The 20,447-nt window shown below is 39.5% G+C and overlaps 1 protein-coding gene across 1 annotated transcript in view; it reads right to left on the bottom strand.

Annotated features, from left to right (window-relative positions):
* vwa8 (von Willebrand factor A domain containing 8) overlaps positions 1–18,442 on the bottom strand; it is a 66,808-nt gene extending 48,366 nt beyond the window's left edge. Inside the window, exons 1-17 of the mRNA XM_072397363.1 lie at positions 18,181–18,442; positions 16,940–17,017; positions 16,706–16,836; positions 15,634–15,744; positions 9,650–9,817; positions 9,198–9,362; positions 8,940–8,989; positions 8,736–8,844; positions 8,550–8,654; positions 8,316–8,444; positions 7,510–7,644; positions 7,346–7,423; positions 3,327–3,487; positions 2,208–2,321; positions 516–702; positions 354–431; positions 159–274 (exon numbers count right to left, since the gene is read on the bottom strand). Of these exons, the coding sequence (XP_072253464.1) occupies positions 159–274; positions 354–431; positions 516–702; positions 2,208–2,321; positions 3,327–3,487; positions 7,346–7,423; positions 7,510–7,644; positions 8,316–8,444; positions 8,550–8,654; positions 8,736–8,844; positions 8,940–8,989; positions 9,198–9,362; positions 9,650–9,817; positions 15,634–15,744; positions 16,706–16,836; positions 16,940–17,017; positions 18,181–18,319 (2,054 nt within the window). The 5' untranslated portion in view covers positions 18,320–18,442. The remainder of the gene's footprint in view (positions 1–158; positions 275–353; positions 432–515; positions 703–2,207; positions 2,322–3,326; positions 3,488–7,345; positions 7,424–7,509; positions 7,645–8,315; positions 8,445–8,549; positions 8,655–8,735; positions 8,845–8,939; positions 8,990–9,197; positions 9,363–9,649; positions 9,818–15,633; positions 15,745–16,705; positions 16,837–16,939; positions 17,018–18,180) is intronic.
* Positions 18,443–20,447: the final 2,005 nt, after the last annotated feature.

The raw sequence follows: 20,447 nt of genomic DNA, 5'->3' as shown, positions 1-20,447 counted from the left end.
ATATAAAGCAGTAATTTGTGTTCCCAGAAACCTCTTTTAATACACCCTGATGTACTGATTCATCTTTTCACTCAGAGCCATTCTTTCTAGGAAAATTACAACTCTTTTATGAGATCAAAAGGTATCACAAACATGCGGCAGTCTGTGTTTGTGTGCACCTAGAGAGACAAGCCTTATTGACAACATGAGCGATGCTCTCCTCGGGGTACTGAGAGAGACGGCGGCAGATCCTCAACAGCTGTCTGGTTGAAAGAGATGAGGCCAGAGACTGTGCCTGGAGAGACACACCGAAGAAAAATGTTTTATTTTAAAGACACACATGTAAACAAAGTGGTAAAAGCAGGCAAACTTACTGTGGGGTCATTTGTCTTGCGGAGACTGTGTGTAAGATGCAATAGCTGCTCTGCTGCTTCTTCTGGAACATTAGGAGTCTAAAAATGGAGAAAAAATAAAATGAAGATGACTTGATGATAAGGGAAGAATGTTCTGAGTGGGGATTTGTGTGTGTTTCTCACCAGTCCCTGTATGAGGCCCATCTCCTCTGCTTTGGCCAGCGGTGTAACAGTGTGGTAGAGGAACATGGTGAGCAGCTCTGGGCCCAGCCACTGTTGACCTCTGCTGCTGCTGCTTGAACTGGCGCCCACAACGGGAGGCTCTGCCAGGGCCAGCACTCTGAACGATGGATGGATAGGGAAGATTGACCTGAAGACACACACAAACACACAGCTGCACACCAGCAGTGGAAGACGCACACTGTCAAACATCTGTTCAGCTGTGTCCAAGTAGCTGTGGGAAGGAGGTTCAAGTAGAACGTGTCAAGGATGTGTGTGTGTGTGTGTGTGTGTGTGTATCCGTGTGTCCCACCCAATCTACGTCAGGGTCAAAAGCATGACTTCTGACAGCTTGCTGTGAACTCCTCTGATTCAACAGGACAGCAAAGTCCATTTCTATCAAACCACAGAGACACCCACGCTGGATATATTTACTTCACTGCGGGCGAAAGTGGGCGCCAACCATCATCATCCTCACTGGATGAATGTGTGGGAAGAAGTTTCATGCATGAAGACATCATAGGTTGGTAGCACTGGCATTATTCCCATTAACTGCACTTTAAGACAGATATCATTTTATTCATTTTTTTTTCTTGCTTTTATTTGTATTATTTACATGAAATTATTTTATTTTATATTTCATTATCTTTGCAGTCCACCTTATATGTTTGAATCGTTTTTAAAAAAATATTTAATTTATAAAAAAATCTGGTTTATTTACATACTTTTTTTTAATTGTTGTATTTTATCTCAAAATGTTTTATTCAAACTCAGCAACTGGATATTGACAGAGAATGGAAACGGAACATGCACTATAACACTAACTAACATACCGGTGGTCACACATGCACACACACATGTATGGGCTACACCGTTTGTCTGAGCCACAGGAGCAGAAGACGAGGAAGTGGGTTCAGTTAACCGAGACCACAAACATCCTTCCTGCTGGCTTAGGTGGCTTTTTAAGAAACACACACACACATGTTTTCATGACACAAACACAGGGAACAGTTAAGGTCAAGACCAGCAACACTTATTGATGAATATATTAACATCCTACAGTTAGGTGTAGGTGTTGTATGTGCTACAACTCAAAGTCTTACTGTTTTATAAACCACAGAGCAGCATTTTGGTGCAAAGGGAAAACATTCTAAAAGCTTCCTTAGCGCTCCCCCCTCACTGCACACTCCAGCACTCTTTAAAGTTTGTCCTGTTTGCAGTGTGAACAGCTGGTTTAACTCCCTCCCTGACAGGATCCTCAGAAAAAGCTTGTTAAGAACTGATCCAGGAGGGAGACGTAACACAAACATAAAGAATATGTGACTCATAACTGCACTTATGCAAGTTCCTGTTACATTTTCCTTCTCACTCATCTCCTTCCACACCTTCAGAAACACCATCAGTCTTCAAAAGAGGTGATGATCACAAATCTGAACGTCCCTCTCTGGCTATTTCTGTCTTTGCTGCCTGCCAATCAGCTAATACTGCAGTGATGGTTGCTGTAGTTATTACAGTCAGCCACAGACCAATTTTTCACACATTTAATGCAAATGGAAATTCAGAAATCCACCTAAAATCCACCACAATTTCCCTACAATTAGCCCTGAGGTGTAAGCTGACCTGTATTTGTGTGTGTGTGTGTGTGTGTGTGTGTACCTGTCTTGCAGCTGCTGGTCACTAAGCTGCAGCTGCTCCTTTAGTGTCTGGTATCTGTCCCACCTCAGCAGCCTGGTCCCATCATAAAGGTCCAACTCCCTGTCATGGAGCAACCTGGGACACAAAACACAGTGACTCAAGGGATGAACCAGCGTTACACACAACAGACGACTTAGCCTGTTACAAAGACAAAATGTTCCCCTTTCTTTAGATGCAGCAATGAAAAATGTCAAAGATAACACAGACAACAGACATAAAATAGTATTTTTGCACCAACAAGGTGATTCCTAAAAAGCTATTAGCTGAAAACTTGGCATATCTCAGCATGCTGTACAGTGAGTCCTTAAGATATTTGAGGAAACTGGACAAAAGAAGAAGTGGCAGGCCTCAAAACAACCTACAGCAAATAAACAATATTTGAAAGTGACGTCAGCAAGAAATAGGTAGAAAAATCCAGCAAAGACCAGACACAGAAGCCGAGAGATGCATCTGAGCCTTCAGTTGATCCGTCTACTGTTCTGTGAAGCCTCATCAGAAATTGCCTGCAGGGAGGGATGCTGTGAAGAAGCCATTCTTAAGAAAGGCTGAGCTATGCCAAATGACACAAGAAGTAACTGAAAATCAGTGGCAACAGGTCTTATGGAGGGATGAATCCTCCCCAGAGCCCGGACCTCAACATTATTGAAGCAGTGTGGGATCATCTGACAGAGAACGGAACAAAAGGCAGCCGACATCCAAAGAAGAGCTTTGGGATGTCCTTCAAGAAACCTGGAGAACTATTCCTGAAGACTACTAAAAGAAATGACAGAAAGCTTGTCTAAGAGGCTGTGTTAAAGAATAAAGATACCAAATACTGACTTTTAAGCTAAAATAGTAAAAAGTCTGTTTTTGCCTATAACCCCTTATTCCTTTTATGTTTGCACATGTTCGAATACATTGTTGCCCCTGTTTAAAGGAACATGAGGTGGTTCATGACTGTTGCACAGCCCTCTGTTTACTGTGTGCTCTGGTTCGGTCATTATCAGACTCAGTTCTACAGATAAACACAAATCAACACAGAATTCTAAAAAGACGACAGCAAATACAATACTGAAGTGGAACGTGTTTTAGCTGAGGTACCTGGAAAGCACAGCCAGGGTTCCCAGGTTGACCCTGTGTATACCGTCAAGAAGCAGCAGCTTGCCCTCGATGGCAGCAGTGACCAGTGGAGACGGCCTCCACGCTGTGTCTCCATTCGGGAGAGTGTACCTCTGCTGGAGGAGGTCCCGGGCCGTCATGTCCTGGAAGGCACAGACAGAGGCACAGAGGGAGAATGGGGGGGCATTACAGCAACGCAGGAAAGAACACAATATGTGGGTGTTGAAAAGAGACTAAAAAGAAGATGCACATAAAGTCACAATGATGAAGGGAGATGTAGTTTCCTCCCAAATTAATTTCACACATAGAATAAACAAAAATCTATTCTGTTATTCTATTCTTTATCAATCTATGTTAAATCTAACCTTTACCAAGCAGGTTATTTTACTAACAAAAACAACATTCTGTAAGGAAATTCATATGTCTCAAACACTGCTGTACCGCACTCTTGTTTAAGGCCAATGGGTATCAAACAATCAATAAATTGTGAGCATTTTTTCCTGGCTTTGAAACTTTGAACCTAACCCAGATTGTGTTCTCTATGGCAACTGATATGATTTTTAATTATTTAAAAAGCTTTTCAAGCAGATAGTTTCTGTCAGATTAAACCACCAGAAGCCTTTAGGGAGCACATAAACACAACAAATATGTCCTATAATCATTTATCATATAATATACTTGTTTTAATCTGCAAGAACCAATGACCAAGTTCATTTCTTTGCCAATAGGCAACTAATTAAACTAATCATCTTTTTTGGTTTCCACAGACAAATAAATACAAATCAAATAATAATACTAGTAAAAATAATAAAGATATAAAACTATCAAATTTGCTGCTGTGTTAAAATCCCTTAAGGGATTATATAGAACCTAATCCAGAATAATACAGAGTTTAAAATACCAACAAAATCAAGAAAGGGGAACAAAGAAAGTTAACATTTTCATTCTTTAAGATACTCCATAAATTATACGTATAAGAAGCAAACATATATAAGAATATATATAGTTGAGGAACTATGAACTCAGATTTATCAGCAAAATATAATCTGAAACTACAGCTAAATCTTTGTTCTTTTATATCCTTTTAAAAACAAATGAACATATTTGAAATATGTTGATATTAAAATTCTAATATATAAAAGCAAGACACACTTTGTTCCTCAACTTTGGGAAAAAGTAGCAAATTTAACTAATTGCAACAGATATGTTGGGAAATAAGTGTCCAACACAATATCACATTATGCAATTCTACTCTAACACCTAAAAAAATGGCCAAAACTTTGTTAATTTCCTCATTGTAAATATAAAGTTTAATTTCCACCATGGCTCTAATAATCAAAATTTCTCCAAAAAGGTGTAGGGATTTTATTTTCTTCTCAAAAAACCCAAATAAAGCATTCTGATCGAGACAATTTTTAGCATTTCATTAGAAGTGAGTTTACAATCACTCTGTGAAACCGGATCCAGAAAGCTGAGCTTGTCCTGAAATCATAAACACTTTTAACTCTGTCCCTGCATGATCTGGCCAAACTGTTAAATCTGATAACTCTGCTTTACAGATAACAGTTAATGGCACTTTTCTGTTGGAGGGTGTCTGTTGAGCAAGGCTGTCATATCGAATATCGTGCTATCATGTCATGGCACAGTTGGGGGCTACAACAGGGAAGACAAGTAGCGTTATCCAAATCTGGAATAGGGAGTTTAGAGTCTAGAGCTACTAAGTGCATCTAGTTGAAATCTCCAAAGAGCGACAACCTGCCTTATAACAACGGATCAATAAGGATAAATCTATTGAACCTCTCACAATAATTCTCAACTGAAAGGCAGGAATGGAGGTGGGCTGCAGATATGGTTCTGCCACGTTGCAAATTAAGGGTCAAGGGCTTCATTACTCACAAGCACTGTGAGTTACTAAATGCAGATACAAAATGTATAGCATATATGCAATGTGAGAATTCAAAATAACCACAATTTGGAGTAATTCCTGAATTACCCTGGAGGTTAACAGTTGCTACAATTTGGGTACTGCACTTTAATTTTTATTACAGTAAAAGTTAGCGATTAAATCTAAAACAGAGAGGATGCATAGTTTTTGATTCAGTGTATTACTTAAATCAACCCAGAAACCTCCAGATAAAAATTCAAAAGAGGAGCTTTCACTTCCTTAAATCTATATATTCCAATTTGCTTTATGGTTATTTTTACAAAAACAAAATAAAGAATGAATTAATCATCAATCGTCACCTAGATTTGAACAGTTTACAGAGAGTTAAATCAATGAAATGTTGTAATGATTCTGATCTTTAAAACTGTGCAGAGACTGCATAACACAGATCAGGGCAAGAACCTGGAGTAAACAAGTCACCTTTACCCAAGAGGGATGTCTCTGCAATATGAGCAGGTTTTAATTAAAAGTTTCTTTAATTAAAAACTTCTTTCTATGCGGAGGTCATTTTGAGAAGAGCGTCTGTGAAATTGGAACCTGGGCAGTTTTTGGCTGCTTCAACAGAAGTGATAAACTTCAACTGAAAGCATATTAAACAGTTCGCCCAAAAAGCTGTTTTTCCACATTCTTCATATACAGCTTAATTTTCATGGTTAGAGTTAAAATCAAGTGTCACATTAAAACGATTGCCCAGGATAGGATGTTCACCATCCTGTTCCCCCATCCACTGTCCAATTTAACATCAAGATTACCAGCCAGTATGCTGTTCCTAAAATAGTTCCCAAGACAAACATGACGCATTAGGTCTGTACATCTTATGCCCCTTTATGTAAATATATATATATATATATATATATATATTCCATGCCAGTTCCTGAACTGTTCCCAGGTCATTTAACTGTTTGGAAACTTTGTAAAGACAGACAGAGGAAGAAGAAAAAAAGACTGTCTGCCTACAATATTTGTTTTCCAAAAGTGTTTTTTTTTTATGAGCTGAAGAGATGAAATTCCCAGTAAAGGATTCTGCAATGAGTGGATCCTGACCTAAAAATAGCTGCAGTATGATACATTCATACATTGTGCTTCAGCACGCCCACTTTCTGCATAATCACAAGCACACAAACAGCAGGAGATGTGCAGAGAATCTTAAACCAAAGCCTTCATGAAACCACAGTCAAACATTTTTAACTGTCTATGAGCAGTTAACCAGGTGATCAGCTGCAAATGTAACCAGTGGGGTTCAGTAAATAAAGCCTTTACGTGTGTTGAGATAAGTTAAATATCAATTTTATTTTTGCTTGTGTCGCCAATCCAAATCCCATCCAGTTGGGATTTTACACATGGGGGTGACGCCTCTGGCTACAAGAAGAAGTCCAGTTGTAGTGCAACCTTTAAGTCTTTTTTACACAAAACCTCTCCAAAAATGGAGGAATCCTTTTCTCTCTGGAGAAATGTGTGATATCATATCGTATATGGGAGGAAGCTGATCAGTCACATGAGTTTGCCATTTGCCAGCTGAGATCTATAACCTTTACCAGGTCAGACAGGGTTCGTATAGTTGTTCACATTCTCCTAATGTGCATCGAGTTCTCTTAGAAACAGACAAAACCAACTCAAACAATTCTAATAACTTTTTGCACATTAGTGGAAGTTAGAACATTTGTATTACATCTTCTAGATGCAAATCAAAACCAGAAACTGAAATCTGGTGATTTGTTACTCTTGACATGATAATGGGATAAACACAAACTCATACACATAATATAATCTAAGTCACAGTGTTTCAACTCTTTTTTTATTAGATGGATGCATGCCTGAAAAGCCTGAACTGCAAACGTAACTACAGCAGATTAAATAAATATTATATGTGAGAAGAAACGCTGTTCCATATGCTGCACAATGAGGGTCAAAAGACTGACAGATGGTAAACGCCTGATTGTCTCATCTATTATTTGGGGCATGTGCCATAAAAAGTGTGCATTGTTTTTTTCAGCACATGCTCTGCAGAGCTTCTGCATTAATAGATGTTGATGACCTATCAAAAGCATGTGTTTACCTGGTAGAGCATGATGGGCTCGATGCTGTAACCCAGCATCTCAGCAAACTCTCTGGCAATAACTGACTTGCCACAACCCTGCAAAATACATAATTCTTGTTAATAAATGCAGATATCACTCAGTATGTGTGTTGAATGTGTGTGTTGCACAATATGTGGGCTACCTTGGCTCCAATCAGACATATGTCCTTCACCATGTGCGACTGCATCATCTCAGCCAGCAGCTGGGAGTGGCTCGGTGTGTTAATGAAGGTGGGGCTGCTGTTGGGGGCACGTGGATCTTTGGTGCCTGCTGGAACCTTAAGTTTGATAAAGACAAGAAATTGCCATGAGACAGCAGCCAACAGATTTGTCATTATACAATTAGATGAATCATGATTGACAGACTGAACAGCATCACTGCCACATTTCTGGGAACAAATTAAGCTACAAGTATGTTCCAAGAACTCAAATTCTCAAAGAATCCAGGAGACATACAGCACTGCATATTAGCAGCCAACATGGTTAATGTCACATATAAAGGATGTGCAGATTTAGATTGATCAGTTAAGTAGAATTACATCACTTCTTGGATTGCAAGAGCAGCTCCAGTATTCTTAGAAATCTTGAATTTTCAAACAAATTCAGATACACAGATGCAGAGTGTCTCTCCATGTGGGCTCTGCTGAAGTATCTATCTATCTATCATATATATATAGATATATATATATAGATATATATAGTCAAAGATGCCCAAAGATGAGGATCTGATTTTGTGGTATAACTTAGTCTAACTCCAATTGCTAAAAGAAGCTGGAGCAGTCCTGCGTTGAGGAACAGGCAAAGACGCTTTGACTAAATTTAGTCTTATATCTACATTTTTTTTCTTACTTGCTCCTCGTTTTACAATCAGAAATATATTATACAGTATATTGCACCTTCAAAATAGTTGGCATTTTGTGTTGAGCAAATCATAAAAACCATACAGTACCTGGAAGGTGATGTCCCTGTCTCCGACCCGCACAGTGACATCTGCATGGCCTTCAAGTTCCCCTGTTGTTGACACACTCATTATGGAGTTGGGTGCTGGCTGACGGCGACCATCCAAAAGCTCAAATCGCTGTGAAAGACACCACAGGTATACAAAAACAGCTCGATAATATATCAAACATGCAAATTAAATAAAACAACGACATTTTGACTGATAGACCAGCTCTTGACTTACACTCAGCACACCCTCGACAGCAGAGTGTCCGTCCTTGCCTAAGATACTCTTGTAGGGGTAGAGCCTGTGGATAAGCTGCTGGGAGGACAGCGAGGGGAAAGAGTTCTGCAGCAAGAGAGAAATTTAAATTGATTTATTTCTTTATTTATCCTGGTCTTTGCTTTTATTTTTCCCCTCAAGTCTCACCAGAACATGGAGGGCAGGAAGTAGGTTGTCAACAGGGAAGTCGGGGAGACCAAGATTGGATGATTCCTGGGAGCACAGTGTAGTGGCGAGTGACAGCAGCTGGGAAACCCTGACAAACAGGATACAACATGACGCTCCACATGAGAAACCACAACGACCAAGAAAAAAGGCCCAAGATTTAAAATGTGTATATCTTCAAATTACCTTTCAGCAGCCACATTTGGTCCTGCTGTGTACAATAACTCCAACTGGTCCTGAAAATACAAAGAAGGTAATTGCTGCAGGGCTGCACACAATCCTTCGAAGTGAAAACTGTTAAATGTACGAACAAGTGGAGTTTGGAAACTCTTCACACTTCTGCAGTGCTTTCAGCACACAACCGCCTTTTATCTCCTTATTGAGTCATTCTGGTGCTGCTGGGAAACTTCTGGTGCTGGATCGTGAGCAGGTTTCTGGACTGACCTTGAATGGTAGGTAATATATATCTCTGGCTTGGAAGCGAGAGCGGAGAGGAGGATCCAGCGGGTTGCCCTTGTATTTGGGAACAGGAAGCCCGAGAGCAATAACCCTAAAGTCCTCGCTTACGCGGACAATCTTCCAGCTGTCCAGCTCCTCTTTGGTGTGTTCCTGCAGAGTATAAAGGTTTAAAACACATTTTTACCATTGTCGATGACAGAAAATATCAAGGTTTTTATGGTGACAGCATATCTTCATGATAACAAATTAGCACTGTAGGAGTAGTGGAAATTTCAAAGCTTCAGTGCAAAGTTTTACTTCAACACAGCCTCACAATCACAAATTCTGTCACCTATTTGTGTAATCATCTTTAAAACGATTATCAGATTTAGTTTTTTTATTTCCAAAGTAAAAAGTCTTTCTCTGATTGAGAGTGTGGACGAGTGCTCTGCGCTGACCTGCAGCAGCTTGTCGTAACGCTCGGCCGACATTAGGAAGCGTCCGTCCTCCAGCTGCATCTCTCTGTTCTCCAGCAGGTTGTTAAGGACAGGAAGAACATTTCTCTCTGCTTTCTCCAGCCCCTCCAGGACCAGAACTCGACCTTGCGTCGCTGCTCTTACGGCACACTAGAGACGAACACATAAGATATCAAGACTATATATCAAGAAAAAAAGGGAAAAGGAAAGAACAACTGATCTCAGACATGAGCCCGCTCTATCCATGGTAACCAGTTCATTCTCAGGTAGAATCTGCTGCTCAACTGTCCAGAATGACCCCCTGACTCAAAGATCAACCTGGCAATTTATGAATTCTTGCTCCCTATGCTCTAAGAATCTACAAATGAAGCCTTTTCTGAGAGTGTCCTCAGCTTACTTTGTTCATAATGTCCTCCAAACTATCTCAAAACTTTGGACACAGTCCCTGCTTTAAGGGAGGTCTATTTTCTGCCACATATGCTGCATGTTTGTACGCGAGTGTACAGTATACAGTATGTGTGTGCTGATGCTCTTTTCAGTAGAATTCAAAACGCACATCTGACATCAAGAGGCAGGAAACTTTAGCTGTCTGGGAGGACCGCAGAGCGAGCGGCCATGTAATTAGGTTAACATGTAAATGCGTGGCAGGTTGTGTGGGAAGCAAAGCTATAAAACTATAGTGAGGACCAGATGCTCTATATTTAACTCTTGATCCATTTTCGGCACCAACGCTATAATCAGATAATTGTTAGAAATGTGAGTGACGCAGGATGGCGAGAGGAGGGGAAGCACAGTCGGCCCTTGTGTTCAGTCTGATACGAACCCCACAGAAGGAGGAAAAACATCCCAGCAGAAACTGGGATGCTTTTAACCAACACTTAAAGGGTGTTAGAGAGCGATGAATGAATGGAAAATTCTACAGAAGAAAGATCTAAAGACAAATGCATATATAAAAACATACAATGCATAAACCAATCAGCCACAACATTATAACCGCTGAACTTGTCCTTACAAAACAAGCCTGTAAACATCAGTAAGACTTTGACATCAGTTCTTAAAGTTAGTGTGTAACAATAGCAAAGAACTATGAGTAGAAATGTATCACATTATCAGCAACTATGTTTCTATTAGTATCACTTTTCTACATGCAATGTTGTTTTAATTACCTAACCAAGGAATCTATTTGCACAGTTGGTCCTTCTATACAAGAGAACGGCCTTATTTCCATCATTAAAGGCAGTACTGGTCAGAGGATGCCAAAGCAGAAGAAAGAGATACAGTTCATCACTATATGTCAGAAACTGTCACCTCTATTACTTTAAAAAAAAAAAATTAAATAAAATCAGACCAATATAAGATGGCTGAATTACAACATGACTCTGACTCATCTACCAACCGCTGACTGGCTGTTGCATCTCTTCAGGATTCTTATCTACAGCGCAAATGCAGCCAGATAAAAAACCCTCATAGGTTTGTGGGCTTTCGGGGAGCTTCCCAGTCTCTGTTACACTCTGAGATAAACTTGGAATGTTCCAGGTGGTTGGTTGCAATGCAATGTTCAGGTGGGAAACCTCTGATCCCGGCATACATGTGGCGGTTACTCTTACACACACCACTGACCTAAACATTATCACAGACCGCCAGCACCGCCTGATTCTAGCGATGCTCCGTCTCTTCCCCGCACAAAGTTACAGCTGTCTGCATCTCTTATGGTCCTTCAAACTACTTTAGTAGCAAAATAACGACAGGATATGCATACTGGAAACAATAACCGTGATGATATCTAAAACCAGAATTTGCTGAACAGAACAAAATGATCTTGCATATTTTCTAGGTCTCAGTTCAAGAACATTCAAAATTACATCAGAGTCCAGGATCACCGCTAGTTTGGTCGTCGTGGTCATAGATAGTCATCATATACCTGCATACGACAACCTGAATCTGTTTTTCACTTCCATACAGTGGGACACTGTAGGGACACTCCAAAACAGTGCTCAGATTAAATTAGTCTGTTTTCTCCTGGATGACAAATTAATCTGCATTATCATCATCATTATCATAATTGTCTTTAATTGGTATAATAGGAGTGTTTAGAGATTAAACTGCAACCTTTAACCTAAATGTCATTATTATTTTTTTTTAGCTCAAAATAGAACTTGAGAAGCTCACAATTAGTTGAAATTGATTCCAGTTCAAATGTAACTTTGATAGAGATGGTAATTTTTACATTATTGTAATATAGACTTAAGACTCTGCTGTGTGGCTTTGAAGTAAGCTGCCTTACATAAGAGCCTGCTAAATGGAGACGGGTGAGTTTAAATGTCAAAATTATAACAAGCATGGGATTATATTCATGTGACTACAGCTTTGGTACAAACTTGTGGGGTGGAATGATGCCTGAAATGAAGGAGAGAAAAAAAAAGAAAGACCTAGAGCTAAAGAGAGGGGAGGGACACAGAATGCACAGGGACTGACACGTTAAGCCTGAATATAGGGCTCCAAATCAGCACAGGGCCCGGAGGAATATGTGAATGTTCTAGTTAACACACAAACACACACCTCCTACGGTACCAAACTATCCCTGATGACTGAAGCTTTGTAATTCACACCCACACGTTATCATTCCTTGAAACAGTCAACAGATTCAATATTGTGTACTTTCACTTAATAATCGCACCCACAGGCACATATGAAAACGCAAACACATGCACACTGCATGGTTAGATCTACAGGGGAGCAGAAATAAGCAACACCTATTGGTCCTATCAAGAATGCTACATCTATTAATGAGCTGTTTCCATGGAAACAATGGACAGCTTTTCATTTTGATGAGAAGGGAGGAGGCGGATGTGCCTCTGATAGAAGCGTTGACTAGCTTTCCTTTTTCTTGGAAAAGACAGCATGTGGTGATAATTACATTCTGGAAAAGGACATTATTCAAATATTATTTCTATGACAATGGACGAGGAAATACCGATGAATATTCATCCAGAATGACATATGGACAGTCTTGGCTCAGGCTCTCCATAGTGCTCACACCAGGTGATGCAGCCTCTTATTGCTACCTCACTTTGGTGCCACAGGGGTCATAATGTAGTGTTGCATACAGATCAGTTAAATCAAACCACCAGCACATAAGCTCAGACTGAATAACTTGTTCATTTATGAGCTCTCATCAATAGCACAGCTTTCTGGAATAAGGTGAGCTAAAGCTATGGAATGCAAGAGACAATAAGCTTCAGAATTTGTAAAACATACAGAAGCAGCAACCAATCTCCAGGTCGGGAGCTCAGGGTAGAGCCACTACTACTCTGCATCTAAAGGAGTCAGCTGAGGTGACTGGTGGTCGTACTTTGGAGGTTTTCCAGGAGAATGGGTTCTCCAACATGAAAGTGAACATAAACAAAGCTTAAAATTCACAGGTGACAACCTCAAGAGAAAAAAGTTTGAGGTTTTGATATGACCCTCAACGTCCCCATCACCAAAACTTTGTTTACAGACTTTAAAACAGAAGTGCATGCAGGATAATCCAAGAATCTCAAAGAACTAGAAGATAATTGCAGTAAGAATGACAGAAAATCCCAGAAACAAAAATCAAAAAACTTAGCTGCGACTAAACGTGTTGTGATATTTGCCAAAACGCTGGCCATGGTCATTGAGTGGTGACCTTGGACTCGTTTCCTTTTTTGGCTATTTGGCAACTGATATAGACCCGCAGTACATTTTTACACACAAGCACAGGTATTTAATTAAATTGATTTGTGCTACAGCCCCCTTGGGAACCCTGCTATTCATTTCAGTAAAAGTTATTATGGCCATTATAGCGATTAAATTAGAGAAATCTGCTAATGCTGAACAAAACTCTAACATCAGCAGTGTGAATGCCTTAATGCTTAATCTGCAATGGCACACAGACAGGCAGCCTCACCCTTTATTAAATTATAAGACCACTCACAGCGGGGTTTATACACAAACTGCTTCTATTCAAGTAAACAAAGCACACACACTTCTCAAACCCTGACCATGCGTTAACAGAGAATTCTGTGTTCACTGTAGAAACCTTCTTCAGTTAGCGCTGAGGAAAGACACGCCAGCATCTGAACTCAAGTCTGATCAGAAGAAATTTAAAGTATGCATGAGTTGTTCTGTTTCAGAAGACCAGGTAAATGATTAAAGTCTGAGGAATGCATGTGCCGAAAATAAAATGTGGATAAACTTCACCCGTTTCCATGGAGTCGATATCTGAACTGTTACACAATTGACTTTTTTTTTTCAAAAAGATGAGGACATGTGCTAATTAGCTGTGGATAACACCATGACTGAGCAAATGTTAATCATCACAGCTTATGATTAGTTGTCTCTGCTGACTGCCTTAAGTCAAACAGTTTAATGAGCACGTTTCTCTGGATTTTCCCCTTTCTTTCGTTATTTTTCTGTAGCTGTTAAAATTGACAGAAGATAAAAGAGGAACAGAAAGTTCTGCTCAGAAAAAAACAGTCTAAATACAAGGAAACTGCTAGTTTCTATGGTTACTAAATGTATAAAGTTAACTGAGTATGTGGGTGTGTGTTTGCATGAAGCTTGCTTAATTAAAAAGAAAAGTCATACAAGGAAACCGACACCGCAGCTGTGATGTGAGTTTTGCTGACTCTAAACCCTTCCAAAACCAAAGAACTGGTTTAGGAGAAGAAGGACGAGAGAACCTGCTCTTCTTTACATTAAAGAAGAGATAACAGAGAGTTTCACTGACTTTCAATTTCAGGGGACATATTTCTCACATGGACAATAAACACTGCTAAAGCCGTCCCGTCCCAGAAACTGTTGCTATCCTTTGACAAATGTTCTGTTGAGAGCATCATCACCCCTGAACATCCTGATGTAGTTTGCAGGCTGGACTGTGGCTAACAGGAAGGCTCAGCAGAGAGTAGTTAAATCAGCTGAGGACACCATAGGGAGTCTGCTTCCCTGTCTCACAGACATATACAGAGCCCGATGCCTGCAGAGAGCCACAAATATGATCAAAGACCCCTTTCATCCTGGGAACCACCTATATTCACCCTCCTGCCGCGAGGGAGATACTGTAGGTCTATTAGGATCTGCACCAACAGATAAACAGATTCTCTTAACAGCTTTTACAAATGTGCAATAACAGCAACATTTACCTTTTCTGCTGCCAAGCACAGTGAGGGTTGCTCCTGTGGATGTTTGTTTCTGTCCTGAAACTCTTTGTCTTTATTGTTTATTATTTGAAACCATGAAGAATTTGCATCTGAATTTTGTAGCAATAATGTCATAATGACTTGTGTGAAATAGGTACTGACAACGGTTCTGTATGTAAAGTTAATTTCATGGTATAAACCAGGTGAAAATGGGCAGTACTCGGAGCTAATGGGAACTTTTAATTACAGTTTGTTTAGAATATCTTAAAGATATCTTTTCAGAAATCTTATCAGCTCAATAAACCACTCGTCACTTCATCCCTCTGCGTTTCTCGTAAGATTTTAGAGGGTATTGTTTAGAACTGTTGCTCATACAGACTACTTTTCACTAGCATTTATAATCTTTTTTTCTGTTATGGTGGGTGCTGGTGTCGCACTACTGCGATGCGTTCAACAACATATAGGATTTCAAGACTTCCAACTTCTGACTTTAGAAGAATTTTAAAACATCAGTAGTTGGATATCATACTCAAGATGTCAAACAATAAAAATGTACTGGAGAAGCATCATTAGCTCATTTCTTTCTTAACTTAAGTATACAACTGCTGATGCGAATTTGTTGTGAGAAAAGTAAAAAAGCTCTGACTTCCCACTTCTAAGCTACAGTGAATACAGCATGACGGTAAATTGTGGGTGGAGATAAATATGAGGAGGCTGGATAATTCTGTTTGAAGGAGCTGCTACACAAGCTTGGATTCATTTCAAATTCTGCTTATTGGTGTAGGAATCCACAAAAGGCAGACTTACCTGGTCAATGTAGAAGGCCGTTCCTGATCGGATCTCCCTCCTCTGCTTCAGATCAGTCTCTGTGGTGTCTCTGGACAGAGCAACATACTCGACTTCCCGTTTGGTCAACTCCTATTTAACAAAAAGGAGTTAAACTTTACCAGCTGTACTTCAAAAAATAATTCAGGTTCATTCAAACATCTTCCAATAAAAAAAGTAAAACATTGTTCAACAATGACAATTATACCCAGATGTGAATGACTAGAAAAGTACTCAACTCCACCTCCACCCGGAACCTTCAGCTACAAGGTTGGAAAAACTAAACCCACCAAGAAGTTAGTCAATTCTTGCAAATTCTAGTTTTTCTTCAGCATTTAAAGTATTTCTGATATAACATGCCATTCCAGTTTGGTAGCCTCTGAGCTCAGTCACCTTGGGAAAAATGCATCAAAGGTTTCAATAAGATAAGAAATATATCTGTGCACAAAGAGGCAAAGAAAAGCGTGAATGACCTGAGTCATATCATACTCTTAATAAGATAATGAGCTTTCACTTCTGCTCACAAAAAAACAGTCAAAAAACAGGTTTGTTCCAGCCTCTGTGCAGCTTTTTAACTGCTTCTGTTTATAGTCTTAATGCAGCGTGTGCAATACTCTGGTTCTGTTGTTGTTTTTATGATTTTTCAGTGTTCCAACTGCACTTTTTGAATTCTATTTTAAACATTTGAAACATTCTAGGATTTGACATTAAATTATTAAACTCACAACAGCTGTGCAGTGGTTCACACCTTTTATTTACATCTGCATGTTTTCTGTTATTCATTTACTGGATGAACTTCTGCACTTTGAAGCGTAAACTTGCTGAAGGAACAAAGCGTGACGGCATATACAGATGGGTGTATTTATGAAAAACCATGACTGGTTTAATAATATTCGGCGCTGGATATGAAGAAAGATGCAAATCTCTTCTAAGCTTTCTTTGAGGAACATCTTTTTTAAACAGCTCAATGATTTTCTTGCACATTTGTCACACAACCTTTACAATCCCTAAAAATCACAAATATTTAGCCTTTAGTGTGAGAAACATGACTCACGAGGTACTGCATAGCTATAGATCGTCTGAGGGGTCCTGGGGGTCCAATGAGAAATACATCTTGACCCAAAAGGTCCTTCTGCATGATCCATCGCAGGTGCTGAGCCACCGTCTGTGGCAGCGAATCAGAAACTGGTGGCCCCGGAAAAATAAATCTTGTCATTCAGGCATGCTTCTGCAGTACATTTGCTCATGCATCACAAACACTTACACACTCATAATGAAAGTCACATACTGTGTTTGACAGGAACGAGTTCGGGATTCTTGGGTGTTTTGAGTTTGAAAGCGATCTCGCCGATCGTCACGGTGCCACCTGCAAAGCGAAAAAGGGTGACCGGGCATCCTTCACAGACAGTTCCAGTAAAAAAATCAGTACAGCAAAGATTTCGTTAAAGAATCCTGACACCCGTCACCAAAGTATTTGCTGATTGTGGAATGTTGCAGAACGCTGTTACTTGTTTATTCTCTAAACTTTTCTGTGTTTCTTTAACAGCTGCTTTATTTGATCCAGCACCCATTCTAATGAATTAATGGATGTGCGTCTTCCTTCTGGCACTTCTTTGTCTCTCACACAATGTTTTTTTTAAGTGTGTTTATGCATCAAATTCTACATTTGTTTATATTTCCTACATACAATAAGTTGGTCAGTGTAGACACTGAAATAATTTCCATTTTACCTGTGTCACTGAAGGGAAGGTTTAACAAGTTATTAATGCAGTCCTCTCTGGACTTTCCATTTAATAATTTCTTCTGGAAAATGAGTTTTAAGGATAGGCTTTTTTTTAGTTTTTAATGAGTTTGTCCAGTTTAGGCTCATTGAAGCAATATTTGAACTGAGAAACATTTTAATTGTTAATCACCTTTATTATCTAATATCTTATTGTGATGGTCGATAACAGGAAAAATAAATGCTTGATTAGTGTCCCATAAAACATTAATATCAATACAAAAAACCTTCTGTCTGCGTCTTTAGAGCTCTTATAATTCATCTCAGCATTTGGTCCAGTTTGATCAAAAAGAAGAAGGTCAAACTGTTTTTATTTCAGCAGATTATCTCTGCTTCTCCAAGCTAACAAGCTAAATAATCATGCTTGCAAACATTGTGTACATAAAGATGTTGATCATCTTCTAAAAGGAGGGAAGTAGGGCTAACATTGCGGCTAAGTTTGGGTTAAGTTGCAAAACACCTGGTTGTGACCTTTCACCCATAAGCTAGTTAAAAGATACTGATCACGTCCTCAGTTCCAAGTCGTGTTTATATTTACTGATAATCGCTAATTGCTTTGATTTGATTTAACTGAAACACCTGTACAATCACCTGTAAAACAAGTCAAACATAGGAATCAGCAGCCACTTAGCTGTTGACTGTTACAGGTGTTTTTTTTCTGTCCAAAATTAATAAAACAAACAAGCCCCCTCTTTGCTCGTCAGCTCTGACTGTCTGTTGTGTGATAGCTAGATAAGTTCGTAGGTTACCTGAGGATGTACTAAGAAGTTTGACCTCATGATTCCTCCACATCCAGCCGTCTCTTCCCAGGACAGAACCCAAAATATTCCGCAACCTTCTGGCGGCGACGGCCGCTGTTGTACCGCCACATAATAACTGGGAGTGCATTCTTTAACTGTATCTGTTGCCAGTATGACATTTAAACACACACTTCTTGTTAAACTGCGAGATGAAGCGGTCAAGTTCCCATTTCATAACGTCTGTCAGCTCATTCTGCAGGAGTCGGAGGGAATTAACGGGAGGACAAACTGGTCCGAGACTAAACGCTTCCGTAAGATTTCCATGCTGTTAACAATAGTTCCGCTCTTTGCAGCTTTGTAAACGTTAATGACATGATAATGTGACTTCAACTACGAACTCTACATTCCAAAGATGAATAAAAAATGGTCTTCTTGATGTTTTTACTGACACCAGATTTCTTGAGAGGAAAAGTGCCTGAATGCAGGTTAGAAAATGTCAACACTGTCAGATAAGAATATCTGTAATATAAGGTACTTTGGAGAGACGGTCTAATTCAATCCAATACAAATCTAATTCAATCAGAACAATCTATCATCCAATAAAATCAAATCCATTAAAATCCTAATTAGTTTAATACATATTACATCAATTCATAAAACGTTACCCAGCTAAAGCAACCAAATGACCAAATCTTCAATTCTTTCCCATGTTTTGAACAAGTATGAGGCGACAGTGGGGAGTAAAACTCAGTTTTAATAGAAAGAAACCTCGAGCAGAACCAGAACTAGGAAGGACAGTTGTCTGTATATTACATATAGTATAGTTACTGCACAAAAGTCTTGAGCTACCTGAAATTAGTTTATAATTTGCTTCCAAGCAACCACACTTTTCTGTAATCTTTTGAAGTAGTCTTGAGCAGTAGTTCTCCAGGCTTTCTGAAGTTCTGTCAAAGTTTTTCGTTGGACATTGGCTACTTTTTCTCTCATTTTCAGTCCAGTTCTTGTACCTGACCATTTTCAGAGCAATGTGATTTTTGTTCAGAGACTCTTAACTCTGACTTATGAATCATTCAAGCATAAAAAAGCACCTAACTCAAGAAATAAACCAATGTTGTATCTACATATCCAGACAGCTTAGCAAAGAACTAACCTTAAATTATATTGTTAAGCACTTTGTTACTAGCAGCCTGTCACAAAGACACATAATTTGTTCCCACTGCTTTTGTTGCATCTATGAAAAATGACAAAGATATCACAACAAATAGCTGGAAACTTTCTGGAAACGTTTCTCAGCATGGTGTGTAGTATGTCCTTAAAAGAACTGAGGAAACTGGACAAACTGAGGTGAAAAGAGGAAGTGTTAGGCCCGAAAAACTATTTACAGTAGATGAACAGTATCTCAAATTGATGTCCTTGAGAGATAGATAAAAATCTAGGAAAAAAATTGATAAACAACCTGAGAGATGCATCTAGTCCATCAGTTGATCCATCTGTTGACCGAAGCCTCATCAGAAATGGTCTCCATGGAAGGGTGGCTGTCAAGAAGCCATTCTTAAGGGAGGGAAACAGGGAGAAAAGGCTGAGCTATGCCAAAGGAGACAAGAACAGGACTGAAAATCAGTGGCAACAGGTCTTATGGAGGGATGAATCCTCCCCAGAGCCCGGACCTCAACATTATTGAAGCAGTGTGGGATCATCTGACAGAGAACGGAACAAAAGGCAGCTGACATCAAAAGAAGAGCTTTGGGATGTCCTTCAAGAAGTTTGGAGAACTATTCCTGAAGACTACTTAAAGAAATGACAGAAAGCTTGTTTAAGAGGGTTCAGGCTGTGTTGTAGAATAAAGGTGCTTATACCAAAAATTGACTTAATTTCAAGCTCAGTTTCAGATTCAACAGTTTCTTTGTTGCCTTTTATTTGTTTCCATTTATGTTTCCATGTGTTTTATTACATTGCGGGACCTATTTCCCATTTTCTTGGTAATTAACAAAACGCTGTCTACTGTAAATTTGACCAGGCAATGTTTTTATAGTCTATTCAGACTGATTCTTTATGTGAGAAAAATGTAAAATATTACGCTCTAAACTGGTAGCAGTATTTACAGATTACGTAATTTTAACCTCACACACAGACCCAAATGCATGCGTACATAGTTGGCCTTCTCACCCCGGGCCGGAACAGTCTTGCACCAAGCTGCGCGCGCTTTTAAGCTGGTTTGACATTTATCACGTGGAGCTCTGATAAGCTCGGCCCTCGAAGGAAAGAGAGCGTCGCGG

This window comes from Leuresthes tenuis, unplaced genomic scaffold (genome assembly GCF_036924035.1).
Source record: "Leuresthes tenuis unplaced genomic scaffold, fLeuTen1.0.hap1 SCAF_12, whole genome shotgun sequence".
Taxonomy (NCBI): Eukaryota; Metazoa; Chordata; class Actinopteri; order Atheriniformes; family Atherinopsidae; genus Leuresthes; species Leuresthes tenuis.
The sequence above is the reverse complement of the archived record's forward strand: the minus strand, read 5'-3'. Positions and strand labels throughout refer to the sequence as shown.